Consider the following 15,387-nt stretch of genomic DNA (forward strand, 5'->3'; position numbering starts at 1 on the left):
CACAAAAGCAAGGTATCCTGCCCCAGTTAACAACCTGTTAACCTGTGAGGGCTAGCCCCTCCCAGGGAACAATGGTCCATGGAGGCGCAGGGGAATCCCTAGCTTCTAATGAACACTTCACTGTCCGACCTCTGAATGGAATCCCTGAAATGTTTCTAGGAAGGTTCAGCAGTATACATTTGATGCCTGGGCCTGGGCTCTCGCTCTAAGCCTCCATCTTAGGTACCATACAAAGTACATATGATACAGAATAGAACACACTGTGGCTGTAGACACAAGCACAGCCTTGGTCTCCATCTGCATTCTTCACACGGAGGCAAAGCGTGCACATTCAACATGTACATGTCTGTAGTACACGCACACGCAACATCAGTTCTTCATGGATATATATGAAGGGCCTGCTTAGAGGGGACTGGCAGAAACATTTCAAGTGCATGAGAGAGGTATTTAGGCTTCTCTTCTGAAACCGGAAACAAGGATAAAAAATAAACATTTCACTGACTCCACAATCAGTCCTGTAGGCCCTGGGTAGATGAAAGTAGCCACTCTCCTATGAATATGAGATGTACTTGGTGTGCCCTCTCCGACACAGATCCCTACTCTGGATCTCATTCCATATCATGGAAAGCCCTCTGTGCACATGTATGAGCGCCATGTGTGCTAAGATGGGGTCAAAACACTACTGCTTGCTAAGGCAACTTCAAGGTTGGGCACACACTATACACAGCCATGCTGGGGACCCTTCTCTGTTCCAACATAAATATTGCTTTGTAGAAAATCAAAGTACATATGAGAGTCCTGCTAACACCACTCTCTGTTCTCCTCAATATAGAGATGCATGAACACCACTCTTTCTTCCTCGGAGTATTAAGTTTTGTGAATTTTGCTTCCTGTTCCTTTCTATACACAGCTGGTGCTCACCATAATCTGTTCCTTTAAATATACAGCTGGTGATCACCATAATCTGTTCCTTTAGTTAGTTAATCTTTATTTGATTATTAAAAAAATAAGCATGAAAAAAGCAAAACGCAGTATCCATTAATCTGTTCCTTTATATACAGCTGGTGATCACCATAATCTGTTCCTTTAAGTATACAGCTGGTGATCACCATAACCTGTTCCTTTAGTTAGTTAGTTAGTTAATCTTTATTTGATTATTAAAAAAATAAGATTGAAAAAAGCAAAACGCAGTATACATTAAACAATAAATATAATGATTTTAAAATTCTAAATTTTCACGCCATCGTAAATAGTTTTTCAAAAAAGCCCCAATAGAAGACCCCACATCAGGATAAGCGACCATACACAAATAATGAGAAGCAGGCCTACATTGCCAGAACGGAAGAGTTTTAAGAAGCGGTAACGGATATATTTGTCTAAAAGGTGCATAGTATTTGCAGAAAGGGGTAGAATGCATCAAAGTTTGTAAAGAAGAGTTATCACAGGGGCATACCAAAATCCAGTGCAAATCAAAGCGCCCTGAGGGAAAGTAGAGATCACACCTGATATAGTCCAACCTGAACCTAGTCAGAAGTGTCCTCTCCCAGACGTTGTCAACCTGGAAGAGATAGGCTTCAATACCCTGACAAGTCTTGTGCATTATATAAGATCTCACAGAGGGCTTACCAAGTTCCTTCGCCTGTCTAGCTACAGATGCTAATCTCAAGAATGATTTCTTAACCCAGCTGGTTTCTCCCTTATGCAACGAATGTGGAGATGTGAACAGCTCTGGCCTTCCTAACCAATCTGCAGGGCCTTGATATAACTTAGCCAGGGGGTCTTGTGCCCCAAACCACACAACAGGAAGTCAGAAATCACCTCCCTGTTCAATTTTGTATGTGTTTTACCCCAAACAGACAACCAGAATAGAGGAGCAAGCTTAATACAGTCACCCAAAACACCTAGACTGAGTTCTTCCTGTAGAAAGAACTGTGGGCCACCCGGTCCCACCCCAAGCAGGCACCTACGGAACCTACTCTCCTCCTGCTGCAATATTGCGACCATCTCAAAACCCCCATATGGAAGCCCCAAAGATTAGAATAGGGAGACATTTGAGCTGAAACACCTCCAATAAAGGCTGAATTGGTTTATTTCCCATTATAGAAGCCATCTGCGGGAGCATCACATAGACATGCAAGGTAACCAGCTGCCCCTAAAATCAAAGATTACAACCAAATATGAGAACTGCTTAACCTGACTAATCGGCTGCCCCTTTATCATCACTGGCCCGACATTCCGCATTGGCTTACCACACACCTTATAATGCATTTTTGATGTATTAACATCTAGGTCGTCCATAAGCTTGACAAAGATGCTGATAAGGCACCTTAAGCCACTGGTGGTCCGACAGAGTAAAGCAGTGTCATCGGAATATAAAAGACATGGGTCCTGCTTACCCTTAACTATTGGAGAATCAAAGACCTGGGGCAATAAAAAGGAGTGCAAGCCATTGATGTATAAAAGGAAAAGAATTTGGGGCCAATACACATCCTTGTCTCACACCCCTTCGGAGAAGGGGCATTCACCGCAAATCCATACCTTACCAATACATTCACCTTCTCATGCAGACCTGTTAAAAAATCAATGACCGAGTGAGGCAGACCCATCCCTGCCAATATTCGCAAGAGTTTGGAGCAATTCACCTGATCAAAGGTACTACACTAAAGTCCATAAACGCCAAGTATAGGGTTCAGTGTTTAGCAATTGTATATTTCCCAATCATAACATTTAAGTTTAAACATAGCTCTTGGGTTCCCATTCCCTGCAGAAACCCATATTGTGTAAAACTGAATATGTCAATATCTTGGGCCCATCTTTCAATTCTGTGGAGTATGACGCGACCTAGAATCTTAACAACCGAGTCCAATAAAGGTATTGGTCTACAGCATCTAAGATCCTTTTTGTTGCCTTTTTTAAAAACAGGAACAAAACAGGCTGATTGCCAAGAGGTAGGTATTCTCCTACATGCAGCAGTGTTAAGGATGTTAGTGATGATGAGGGCGCACAGATGGATATTCTCGTTATACAAATCCACTGGTTCCCCAGCAGGACCTGACGCCTTCCTTGAGGGGCTTTCCGCAATCGCCGTCTCGACCTCTTCTAGGAAGCAACTAATGTCCAATTGTAAGCTAGGGATATAATCACTCCCAACCTCCCTTGGGTTATTCTCATAAGAGTAAATATTACTGAAGTGGTCATGCCACCAGTCAGGTGGGATACTGGATCCTAGACCCTCAGATGGTGCTACATAAGGATTCACTTTATTCATAATGCTCCAAAAACTCAAGCATCCTTATGTTTACAAGCTTGTTTCAGGTTATCCAAGGTCTCCGTCTTGATCTCCCTCTTCCTTTCTTTGATAGCTTGTGTATTGTCATGCCTAGCGGCTGTCACTAACAGCTTGTCTCTTGGTTCCTGCCTAAGGGCCATGCGCAACTTCTTTTTCATAGCCCTGCAAGTACTATCAGCCCACCCTGGATATGAGTTATTTGCAGGTTTTCCGGCGTGGTTAATTAAGCCCCTTACTGAGCTATTCAAAGCGGTGAATTAAAATATCTGGGCCTGGAAAATCTATCCACCAATAAAATATCTGTCTACAATTAGATCTTCTCAAAGAGGACAAGAGAGAGGGGATATTTGCCCTGCGCCAGCTAAAGTTAAGCCCCTTATCTTTAGTAACTAGACCCTTTGGCCCAACAAGCCTTCTTGGATGAGAATGGGCTGGGATATCCATGGCCATCCATAAGGGGTTATGGTGACTGTGCCTATTCTCCATTACACCATCGGACGTGACGAATTGACTCAAATCCTTGGTGATAAAGATACAATTGATCACAGTCCCTTGTCCCCAGCCTACAAATGTGGTCTTCTGTGTAAGTCAACAACGTTTTTAATTATATTGAACAACCCCAGGTTGGTAACACCTTCATGCAGTCCCACCCCCAACACCGTCCACCTTTTGATCATAAGAGTAATTATCCTTCAACATAAAAGGATCAACTAAAGTTGAGTGGGTACCTGATTTGGCGTTAAAATCCCCTCCAATTATGGCTTGAAAATCATTAAACATACAACAAGATTTCTTCTTGACAATATCTACAGAAGAGAGTAATGCACCAATCTGACATACTAACTCACAAACCGCATTATAACAGTTAATTACAAACACAGTTGTGTTTATCAGAAAGGACTACCCACACAATCAAGATTCTCTGGTGCCTACAATCCACTTGTACAGCCTTGTCAATTTTGACAATTCTTATTAGGGTCACCAGGCCTCCCTTGGCACTCCGCCCCACAACTTCAGTAGCAGAAACAGAAAAACTAACAAAACCATCCCAAAAACCATCTCAAATTATATCCCCCAATGTCCATGTTTCCTGCATCCTAACTATGTCAAGGCTCGAGGTAAGACTGATCTAGCCCTCATCAGCAAGTTTGGATTGGGATCCTGCGATGTTCCAGGACACAAGGAGGAGCAGTAATTGTTGTTATTGAGGAGGCTGCCCTAGATATAGAGTTAACAAGTTCATAATCTCTAGAGTTCCAAGACCTAAGCTCCAGCTGACTTTGAAGAAGCGCCCGTGGGTACCAAGTTAGCAGAGACCGGGCTTCCAAAAACAAAAGGCCCGACTCCTGCAGAGGTGCTGTTGGTATTACTGACTCAATCATTATACTCCAAGCCTGATACAACATATAACCTATTACTAACCACAATTGCACACCTGTGTCTGAACCCCGGGTATGGCCTCCCAATTTCAGGTCTCAACAGGGTCATGGGGGGCACTAAACCTGGCTCCCCACTAGATTGTAAATGCCTGTAGAAAACCCTAATAGGACCAAATTAATACCATTGTACATCTGGGCAAAAGAAAAAATCAAATGTCGAGCTAGCCCAGGATAGTGACAATTTATAACCACACAATCCCCTTTTAGCTCTTTAGTCAGGGGACCAACACAGCCAACTCTCCTGACAAATAAAATGTCATTTTATTGTCCTAAATGAAAATGTGAGTTCTGGGTTAGCCAGTGGCAAACCTTGTTCTTCAGCTGGGCTGTACACTCCTCAACTAAGGATGGCAAATATGGCATGTTGGTGAGCACAGCAACACAAAGGCAATGCACAGGAGGTAGATTTAGAAAGGTGGAGCTCTCCTTCCTCTCAACGAGACCAGGTATTTCTTCTGTCAGAGTACGACAAGAACAATGAGGATCTTGCATGAGGTTGGTCATATTCCTTCTCACGGTCTGGCTCTGGTATGGATTCTGACGGCTACCTGTGCATATGTCAGAAAATACACACAGTGGCACCCTAGAGGGCTTAGAAGACAAAGACTCATTGCCCCTAGGGCCTATGACTATTTGGTCACCAACAGCCCAGGCCATCCCGTCAGTGGGCCTAAGTGCTAAGACTTTATTATGTAGGTTAATTAAATCTGCGCTCTTCGTCTCCAGATTACTTATTTTGTCTTTTAAAGGGATCAGGCTAGCTTTGTTGAGCTCTTTGACTTGTGATAAAAAAAGATACCCAGGGAGGATTTATCAAATCATTGAATCCCACCCTGACGATATTACTTTCGACATCGGCCATGGTTGAGCCATCTGCTTCCGGGCAGAGGGGCTCCCTCCTGGACATCTTTTTGGATTGTCACTTTTTTAATGGAGGGCCTTGCTATACTGTCTGGAGAGAATGGTCCTCCCTCTGGGCTGGGGCTCTGAGATTGATCCTCTGTTGCTTTCAAGACAAAGTCAAAGACCACCAAGGGTGCCACCAACCCCTGGAGCCTCCCCAAAATCTGGCTATCTGGTGAAAGTGGGCCGGTCCAGTTTGGCGCTCGACGAGCTCAAGCGACAAGCCGGCGCTCTGCCAAATCTATTTCTTTTGTAACAACCCCCACAATGGTCCCCTGCCCTAATATTATTTCTCTTTTGCAAACTACAGCACTTCTGCTTCCTGCCAACATACAGCTGGTGAACACTACTCACTATTTCTTACAATATATAGCTGGTGACCATATCAGGATGGGCATGCAAGAAACTCACTTGTAGTACTCGGCAGACATGTCAAACTTTCCCAGGAATATGTAAGCATTGCCCAAGTTGCTGTAGGCCCGTCTTTCTGCTGCTTTGTCCCCAAACTCTTTTGCGATGGAGAGTCGCTAGAAAAAAGATTCACAAAGAGTCACTTTGAGAGAATCGTTAAATGTTTCAGAACGCAGTGTCTGGTGGAGGTGAGGAATGAAGGTGTATATTGACAAAACACATCTAGCAACAAGATTCTGCATTTCATATCTAAGGCACAGACTTTTTTGGTGGTGAAGAGGTTGGCTGACTTCTACCTGCAGATTGGTTTCTACTCTTGTGAGATCTTTAAAGAAGAGCTAGCTCAAATATTATGCAAGGTTAGTGGTGCTCGGGCCATAGAGATAACTAAGAAAACATTTGTGTCCCATCCAGTTATGCTATCGTCAAATCGGTAATGTTTTGAGATGGAAACTGTATTGTGCCAGTTAAGGCATCAAATATTCATGGGTTTGGATAAGCAGGGAGCTGTCACGCTTGCCTGAATCACACTTCTCATTTATATCGGAATTGGTGCAAATGGATTCCAAAAGATGGGAAATCTCTTAGTTTAGTATTAGAAAATAATGAATTAGAATGGAGAGAACCTGATGAGAGCTCCATAACCCTAAACACAAAATGTACTGGGTATAGCGACATATGGACGAAATGTTACCTGCTCATCTCAGTAATAAATAAGCTTAAACTTTACCACTTCGTCCATGATACATTGTCCATCATGACAGATAAGGAACGATTAATGACAAATGATGGATGAGCGATAATGGATGAGGGATGATAGATGAGGAATTATGGATGCCAAATGATGGATAAGAAGTGACAGATGAGGACTGAGGAATTGGAAGTGATGTATGAAGATGTCCTACACTAGATGCTGAGCAGCAAAGAGCTACCGTTCCTGATCTCCAGGATGGGTGGTCTCTTTAGGTGAGATCTGGTGCTCATACCCATGGGTGTATTTTCAGCTGTGGGTTGGCTGTAAATGGCATTCCTCTCTCAGTTGTCTATTCTTGTGCTAGTTGTCTGGGAACTCTGAGTTGGGTGTGACAAAGTATGTTTTAGGCCTCACCTCTAGTGAGCTAGGGAACTAGTCCCTTGGAAGGGTTCCTTTCAGTCAACCTCTCCTGCACTTCTGTACACAATAGGGCAGTGAAAATGTAGGAGGCCTTGCTGATTCCCCAGCAAGGAGCTGCTTCAGATACATTTTTAGAATTTTAAAAATGTGTTTCTCTCCCTTTCCGGCCCTGACAGAAATGTTCACTTATTTTCTGATCACCTAATTCAAGTTTCACAGGAGCACAGGGGTAAGATGTCTTTGCTGTGATGTGGCGAGGGGAGGCAAGGGACAGGGAGAGTAGGAGAAATCCCAAGGAGGTTCTGTGTATTTCACCACTCTTATGCTCATGTATTTGAGGAAGTGGCATGAAATTTCAATAAAACAAGCTGGCACAATTGTTTATTTTAAATAAAAAGAAAAAAAGAAAACAAAATAATACCTGCAGCTTCCTAAATGTGCTAGTCACATATTTGTAGTTTAAATTCTACAAGTAGTTTAAAAATTACCATTTCATTAGAACGGTATGGTTGTTTCATAGCAGGCAGGTATATTTAAAAGAGGTATAGAAAACGTTTTTTTTTTAATGCATATCACAGGAAAATATTATTTATACTGAAGCAAGACGTGTACTACTGTTTTTGAATAATTGTAACATAAAGCGATATGTTAAACACATAAGGATGACTAAAAAATAAAAAAGGTAAAGAACAGAAGAAAAAAAAGCATTAGCAGAGGAAAGTATTGGCACACTATCCGTTGCACCTGAGTGCACTATTTTTTAGGCGGATGCGCACTTGTGACTAGGTGAATGCCACCAATCACAGTAGAAGAGAGACAATGGCTGAGGTGAGTTGACCCATTGCTCCATGCTGTGGTGGGTAAAAGCAAAATGTGACAGATGAACAGACCAATAGATGAATATATGTAAGGATGTGTATGATATTTAAGTTTTTTGATAAACTTGTCTAGACCTAGACTGGCCCTTTCAGACCTGTTGTATCAGCAACAATATAGGTGTTTACTTGTTTTTTCCTATTAAAAATCAGTCCTGGCTTTGTACCTAGGGGAACTCCAGAGCAGTCTTAGTACTGGAGGATTTTGGATATTTCTCTGGCTTAAAGGAGGATTGGGGAAAGTTTTGCATGTTCCCGGTCTTACTGGGGGAGGACAGGAAGCTACGACCTCTTGCGTGAAATGGGAAGCAACACATTTTGGTATCTCGGAGTGGAGGTGCATCACACGGAGGAATGCTTGGTGACTGGTAATGTGGGGAAAGCGGTCACCAGAATCAGATCGCCCTTACCCTTTTGGCCCCGCCTCCGCCTTCCACCCATGGGACGAGTTTCCATTATTAAAATGGTCATACTACCGCAATTACTAGATTTGTTCATAGCAATTCCGTAGGCGTTGAGGAAGTAGTTACTAGAGAGTTAGCGGGCCTTCTCACTGAATTAATTTGAGCAAATAAGAGGAAACATTTGGCACATGCTAAAATGGGATGATCCTGATGTGAAGGTGTTATGGGTGCACCAGACTTTGAAGCATACTATTACACGGTGAATTTCATATGGCCAATGAGGTGGATCGTGGTCACTTGCAGGAGGCTTTGGATATCGCCGGGGCTCCGGGATCACGGAGGTTGCTGGGATTGTTGATGGTCAACTGAGCGGCTACGGCAACTCAATTCTGCTGGCATAGTTACTTGGCCAGGATTGGAGGTGGAGCGCCTCATGGACCCAACATACCCCTATGATGCTTGTCTGAATTTCCATCTTGGCGGGAAAGTTCACTCGTACACCATGGAGTGGGGCCGGCATACTGACTTGGGAGCTTTATATCTGGGCAGTGCATTGACCATGTGTGACAATACTCAGTCATAACTATTTCGATCTACACAGGTCATAAAAGTCCAAAAATAAAACCTTTTCTTAAAAGAAACAGATATTTCACATTAGAATCACACACGTCCGTACTTTTGCAATACCCATCCCACTCGCGTCCAACAGATATTTTATATTACTACACAAATCCCCCAAAACGCATAAAAACCACCATACCATAGTACTAGCATAGTGATTATATTCCAATTGTCGAGCTAGATCCCACAACAAACGTGCATAGACCAAAACAAATGTCTCAGTACAACCACATTAGTTCAGGTAACGCCCGCTCCCCCGGGGTTGCCAAAATGAACCAAGGCCATGTAAAATGTCAGTGTGTTTGGGTAAGAGTGAAAGAGACAAAATTAAAACAACAAAATAAAATACAGTTGATTGGTCAATCAAAATACACAAAGTTAAAAGCCAATTAACAATGCAAATCCTCCAGCATGCATTTGTTGCATCAAGGAGTAAAGGGAACATTATCACCACCTCTCCCCCTTATTACTTGTCCTCGGAGACCTTATCATTTTAAGCACAGAGTCACTTTTTAAGTCACATCCAAAACTTCCTGGAGGTATCTTGCAAAAGAGAATACCACTTCCTGGTGGTATCAGTCATTAGAATCCTAAGAGCAGTCCGGTATCTCCTTGTGCCCAGCATCCTTCACGGGGTATTAGCCATTGTGTCCTCTGGGAACCATACGCTGGACAGAATATTAGAAGATGGGATATGGATTCACACAGCCACTCCGTGTTCTTGCTTTTCGCATTGGCCCGTTTAGTACAAAAAGCCCTAACAGGTACAGTCTGATATCTGAATTGCAGAAACAATTTCCGAGCTAGAGGTGGGGGTAATCTCATTAATTGACCCCTCATAGCTAGATAGCATTTTAGAATTCAAAAACTCCAAAGTCAGGGTGCCCCTACTAGTACTAAGCATCCTGCCAGTAGGCCAACTTAATGTTTGTTTTAGAGATGGAGGCAAGATCCTCCAGTGCTGCCCAGAACGTTTCCATCCCCAGCTTCCTAAGCATAGACCTGATGTGCATAAACCGTGGTCTATCCAGGGCACTAGATTGAGCCCAGAGATCCTTAACACACAATACAAGAAGAAACACGAATGGTGGCTAGCCACTCTATGGATCATGCCGCATTAACATGGGCGGTGCGACTCACGTCTGTAACCGAAGAAGCCAAACTAGAGAGGTCTGTCCTGCTTGATACAAACATACGCTGGGAAACAGCAGGCATGCGATGACCATCCTACATATCGGACTTTAGAATCCATGTTTTATACTGTCCCTTCCCCAGTCAAAGCTAGATGGGAGTGAGATGTTGGTAAGGAGACCTCAGATCCTTACTGGATCACCGTCCCCTGCTGTCCTAAAGTGGTTACCAGGAACCAGAGATGAACCTCCCCACATATTAACCACCTGCATCAGACACATCTTCGACTACACCAGGTGGCCAGGATTTTTCCTGGAGTGCAGGCTTCTGTCTTAGATGCCAACAGCCTATGGCGGATTTCTATCACATGGTGCGGACCTGTGGGCACATCTGGACACACTGGCCGACAGTGGTTAAGACAGTGGGGATTATATTCGAGAAAACAATTGTTATCGACCCCTCTCCTTGCCTGCTGGGCATTATGAAACGGTGCAAATCTTAGAAAAACAAACGCTGTTTGATTGACTTGGTATTTATCTCAGGTAAACGGGATAAGGCGATGCCATAGAAGGAGAGGATGGCACCATCAAGTGCACAGCGGGTGACAGAGGTGCACAAATGAGCAACTGCGGAGCTGGAAGTTGTCCTGGAGGCACTGGGTGGCGGGTCCTGAAGTCATAGCGAATTGAGAGGGTTTTTTTTTTTTTTTTTTTTACAAGAATTAAAGCCAAGATGGAGAATTTGCCGATGTGTATTGTTCTGCTGGTGTGTGTGTGTGTGTGTGTGGGGGAGGGGAGGGGGGGTCCTCCTTGCTACTGGTTAAGGGGCCTTCAGGACAAGGCAGACCCTGGACACAAGGGAGGCAGAGATGCACGCTGAAAGCCGCTGACATAAAACTGATTTATAAAGATATAAAATATGGGGCAGTTGTATTGGTGGTTCTGAAAAGATTCTGATTTGATATACAATTATTGTACATAACATCGAGCAGCAGGGAGGAAAGAGTGGAGTATGAGTAAGGGGGAGGGTGGCAGCTGGGGGCTGTTATTGTTGCATCACTGACCTTTGGACGAATAATAGATGTCAGATGAATGCTTATTGTTTTTCATAACTACGATCTACATCCTGTGCATAAGTATTACACTAATAAACCTACATTAAAAAAAAAACAATTCTGGCAAATGCTGTAGTGGGGAGAGGTAGAACTTTGTACTACATCCCAAGTCATTAAAATGCTTTATTTTAACCATATTAAAAGATATTCAGATGGACTTTTGAATCTGCTCACTTAGGCTCTTATTCTTGCTTTGGGATGTGATCAAAAATCACTTATGTTAATCTGATAAAAATCGAGGACTCCCTGAACTTAAAAGGGTAAAGATGTGTAAAGCAGAAAACGTGTCTTGCACAGAATGGTGCTATGTGCTTTTAATATGGATTCAAATACATTTGCCCCTTTCCCCTCGAATTCTCGTTTTGTAATCACATTATCACAAGTAATTTAACGTGAAAGAAAAACATGAAATTACTCTGATAACTCCGGCGTAATTGAAATTCAGCCCAGGCCTAAGCACTTTCTTTGTGGAGTGTGCCAATGCTCCCACACAGCAGTTTATATGGGTGCGTGGTTATGCAACAACATCTGGATACCACATTTAAAGCGGATCAAAAGTTAGTAACTAGTGTTATCTTAATTACTGAACTCAATTGTGCTTTTTCTAATATCCTGGAAAGGACAGAGGCTGCTCCCCCTCCAGATTTTGAAGTTGTGAATCTGCGCGATAAATTAACTTCTGCTGCCGACATCATCCTTGTTGTCACAAAATGTATTCAAGTTCTTCCTCACTTTCCAGGCAGAGTAACTGCGGGGCTATAGGCGGACTCCAGGGCATCTCTTTACTGCCATTCAGATTAGCTCTAAAAGCTAGAGATGGCCTACTCCGAAGGAAGCCCGTCATCGGCTGCTGCAACGCGGGCGCCCTCTTGTGGCTGGAAGAAGATTAGCAGAGAAAATGGGACCGTCTACTTTCGAAAAAGTGCGATAGATACCACGGCCACCGGCATTGTCAGTGACAATTGATTTCGCACAACACTTACGTTTGTTGAAATTCAGCTTCAGTAAAAAAAAAAAAAAAAAACTACAGTTGTCGGAGAACCGCACTGGAATTATGCTCTTAGCCGCCACGACGGACAGGACGTTTGCAGCGAAAGGATAATAGCTCTACTGTTTACTCTCTGTTGTCAGGACGCCATGTTTCCAAACTTGAGCCTTCCTGTTAAAAGTCCTTGCTGTTATCAAGTGTGTCTGCCTAATTGTTGTCATGTAAGCAAAAACTACAACTGCGAGAAGACATCTGGGGCCATGTTATAGAAAGTGCCCGGGGGTGCAACAGGCAAGTGCGCCTGCTTTGTGGACGCCGACGGCACTTTTGTATCTCAGAAGGGGCCGCAGATGCTTGAATGGACCCTTCTGTAATATAGATAGCGCTGACGCACATGTAGCGCCAGCACTTTCTCCGGAGGGCGCTCCCTCATTTGCATCCGAGTGGCACCAGGCACACGAGGAAATCTCTTTGCCTCTGCGCCTGTGCTGTATTATGGACATGGGTGCAGAGGCAAACATGCCTTTAGGAGACGCACTGAAGGTGCTCCACAAAATGGTGGTGCACTTTCAGTGTGCCTCCTAAAGGCTGCCCTATGGAGGAGAGAAAACCCCCTTGACACCCCCTTGCAGCTGGGTGCAGTCACTCACTGCAACTGCATGCAAAGGGCTCTTAAAAGTGCAGGCGGGAGCCGCCTGCACTGTTAAACATGTGAGTCCGTTCCAGTTCACTTGAGTGTTGCCCCCAGAACAGCCCTGGGGCAGCGCATTCACAGTAATGCACAGTTTTCCAGTTTGCGCACTGCACACATATTTAAAGGTGCACTGTGGCGCAAACAGGGAAAGTGAGCTCTATAAGTAATATGGCCCTAAGTTGTCAAGTGAAAGTCCAAGACGATAACATATTGTAACATTTATATAGCACTTACTACCCCTATCTTGGGAGCACAAGCACTTGCCTAAATGGGGAGTGATTTACACCCTGTAGGTGTGCGGTTGGAAGAGTGTTGGCTTGACTTTGATATTTTGTGTGTGATGAGCACCAAGGTGCAGTTATCATGTTCTGGGACGCAGTGCTTGGCAGTGTGATGGGTAAATAAGTGTAAGAAACGGACACACTGTTTATGACTTATAGTAAAGTGGCAGCTTTGATCAGCAATTCACATCAATTATGGTTATTTCTCATGATTTCCATTATCCGAGTTGGTTACCGCACAGGGTTGTCCATTCTGAATTTTTTGTTTATTTCTATGAGAAGGCTTACGGTGGTGAAAGAAATGGCCAGCTTCTATAACGTTTGTTTTTGGTTGTGGTCCCCAGAAGGCACAGGATGGAGAAAGAGAAGGTCAAGTTCTGAGTTTTTCTTTATGGGCCTGAGAAGGCTTAAGGTGGGTGAGAGGTGTGGTCATGTTCTGAAATTTTTGTTTATGGCCCTAAGAAAGGTTAGGGTGGTGACAGGGATGGTCAAGTTCTGAGATTTTTGTTTTTGTTCATTTAAAATCTGTTCATCAGCAGCAAATTGTGTACAATTATATCTCTCTCCAAAACCAAAGGAGAGAGTACTCTGAGCATGTTCTGTGCACTAATTCCACCTTAAGGGCTGAACCACATGCAGGCCTGGTAAAATGCTGATTCAAGATGGACACTCTACTAATAAAGCAATGGCATTAACTATTTAATAATAATTCAGAGCTCCCCACAGTACACAGTGGTACTCTGTGTTAAAAGGCAGCTAATCATGAACATTGTGTGTCTGATGATAAATACTGGGTGCACAGCAGGCAAATACAGGGAGTGCAGAATTATTAGGCAAATGAGTATTTTGACCACATCATCCTCTGTATGCATGTTGTCTTACTCCAAGCTGTATAGGCTCGAAAGCCTACTACCAATTAAGCATATTAGGTGATGTGCATCTCTGTAATGAGAAGGGGTGTGGTCTAATGACATCAACACCCTATATCAGGTGTGCATAATTATTAGGCAACTTCCTTTCCTTTGGCAAAATGGGTCAAAAGAAGGACTTGACAGGCTCAGAAAAGTCAAAAATAGTGAGATATCTTGCAGAGGGATGCAGCACTCTTAAAATTGCAAAGCTTCTGAAGCGTGATCATCGAACAATCAAGCGTTTCATTCAAAATAGTCAACAGGGTCGCAAGAAGCGTGTGGAAAAACCAAGGCGCAAAATAACTGCCCATGAACTGAGAAAAGTCAAGCGTGCAGCTGCCACGATGCCACTTGCCACCAGTTTGGCCATATTTCAGAGCTGCAACATCACTGGAGTGCCCAAAAGCACAAGGTGTGCAATACTCAGAGACATGGCCAAGGTAAGAAAGGCTGAAAGACGACCACTACTGAACAAGACACACAAGCTGAAACGTCAAGACTGGGCCAAGAAATATCTCAAGACTGATTTTTCTAAGGTTTTATGGACTGATGAAATGAGAGTGAGTCTTGATGGGCCAGATGGATGGGCCCGTGGCTGGATTGGTAAAGGGCAGAGAGCTCCAGTCCGACTCAGACGCCAGCAAGGTGGAGGTGGAGTACTGGTTTGGGCTGGTATCATCAAAGATGAGCTTGTGGGGCCTTTTTGGGTTGAGGATGGAGTCAAGCTCAACTCCCAGTCCTACTGCCAGTTCCTGGAAGACACCTTCTTCAAGCAGTGGTACAGGAAGAAGTCTGCATCCTTCAAGAAAAACATGATTTTCATGCAGGACAATGCTCCATCACACGTGTCCAAGTACTCCACAGCGTGGCTGGCAAGAAAGGGTATAAAAGAAGGAAATCTAATGACATGGCCTCCTTGTTCACCTGATCTGAACCCCATTGAGAACCTGTGGTCCATCATCAAATGTGAGATTTACAAGGAGGGAAAACAGTACACCTCTCTGAACAGTGTCTGGGAGGCTGTGGTTGCTGCTGCACGCAATGTTGATGGTGAACAGATCAAAACACTGACAGAATCCATGGATGGCAGGCTTTTGAGTGTCCTTGCAAAGAAAGGTGGCTATATTGGTCACTGATTTGTTTTTGAATGTCAGAAATGTATATTTGTGAATGTTGAGATGTTATATTGGTTTCACTGGTAATAATAAATAA

At 43.7% G+C, this 15,387-nt stretch overlaps 1 protein-coding gene across 3 annotated transcripts in view; it reads right to left on the reverse strand.

Annotated features, from left to right (window-relative positions):
* Positions 1–15,387, reverse strand: part of GPSM1 (G protein signaling modulator 1) — a 581,170-nt gene that overhangs the window by 355,069 nt on the left and 210,714 nt on the right. For all 3 annotated transcript variants that reach the window (XM_069241618.1, XM_069241617.1, XM_069241619.1), the window contains exon 6: positions 6,043–6,158. In XM_069241618.1, coding sequence (XP_069097719.1) covers positions 6,043–6,158 — 116 coding nt within the window. The remainder of the gene's footprint in view (positions 1–6,042; positions 6,159–15,387) is intronic.

This window comes from Pleurodeles waltl, chromosome 6 (assembly GCF_031143425.1).
Source record: "Pleurodeles waltl isolate 20211129_DDA chromosome 6, aPleWal1.hap1.20221129, whole genome shotgun sequence".
NCBI classification, from domain to species: Eukaryota; Metazoa; Chordata; class Amphibia; order Caudata; family Salamandridae; genus Pleurodeles; species Pleurodeles waltl.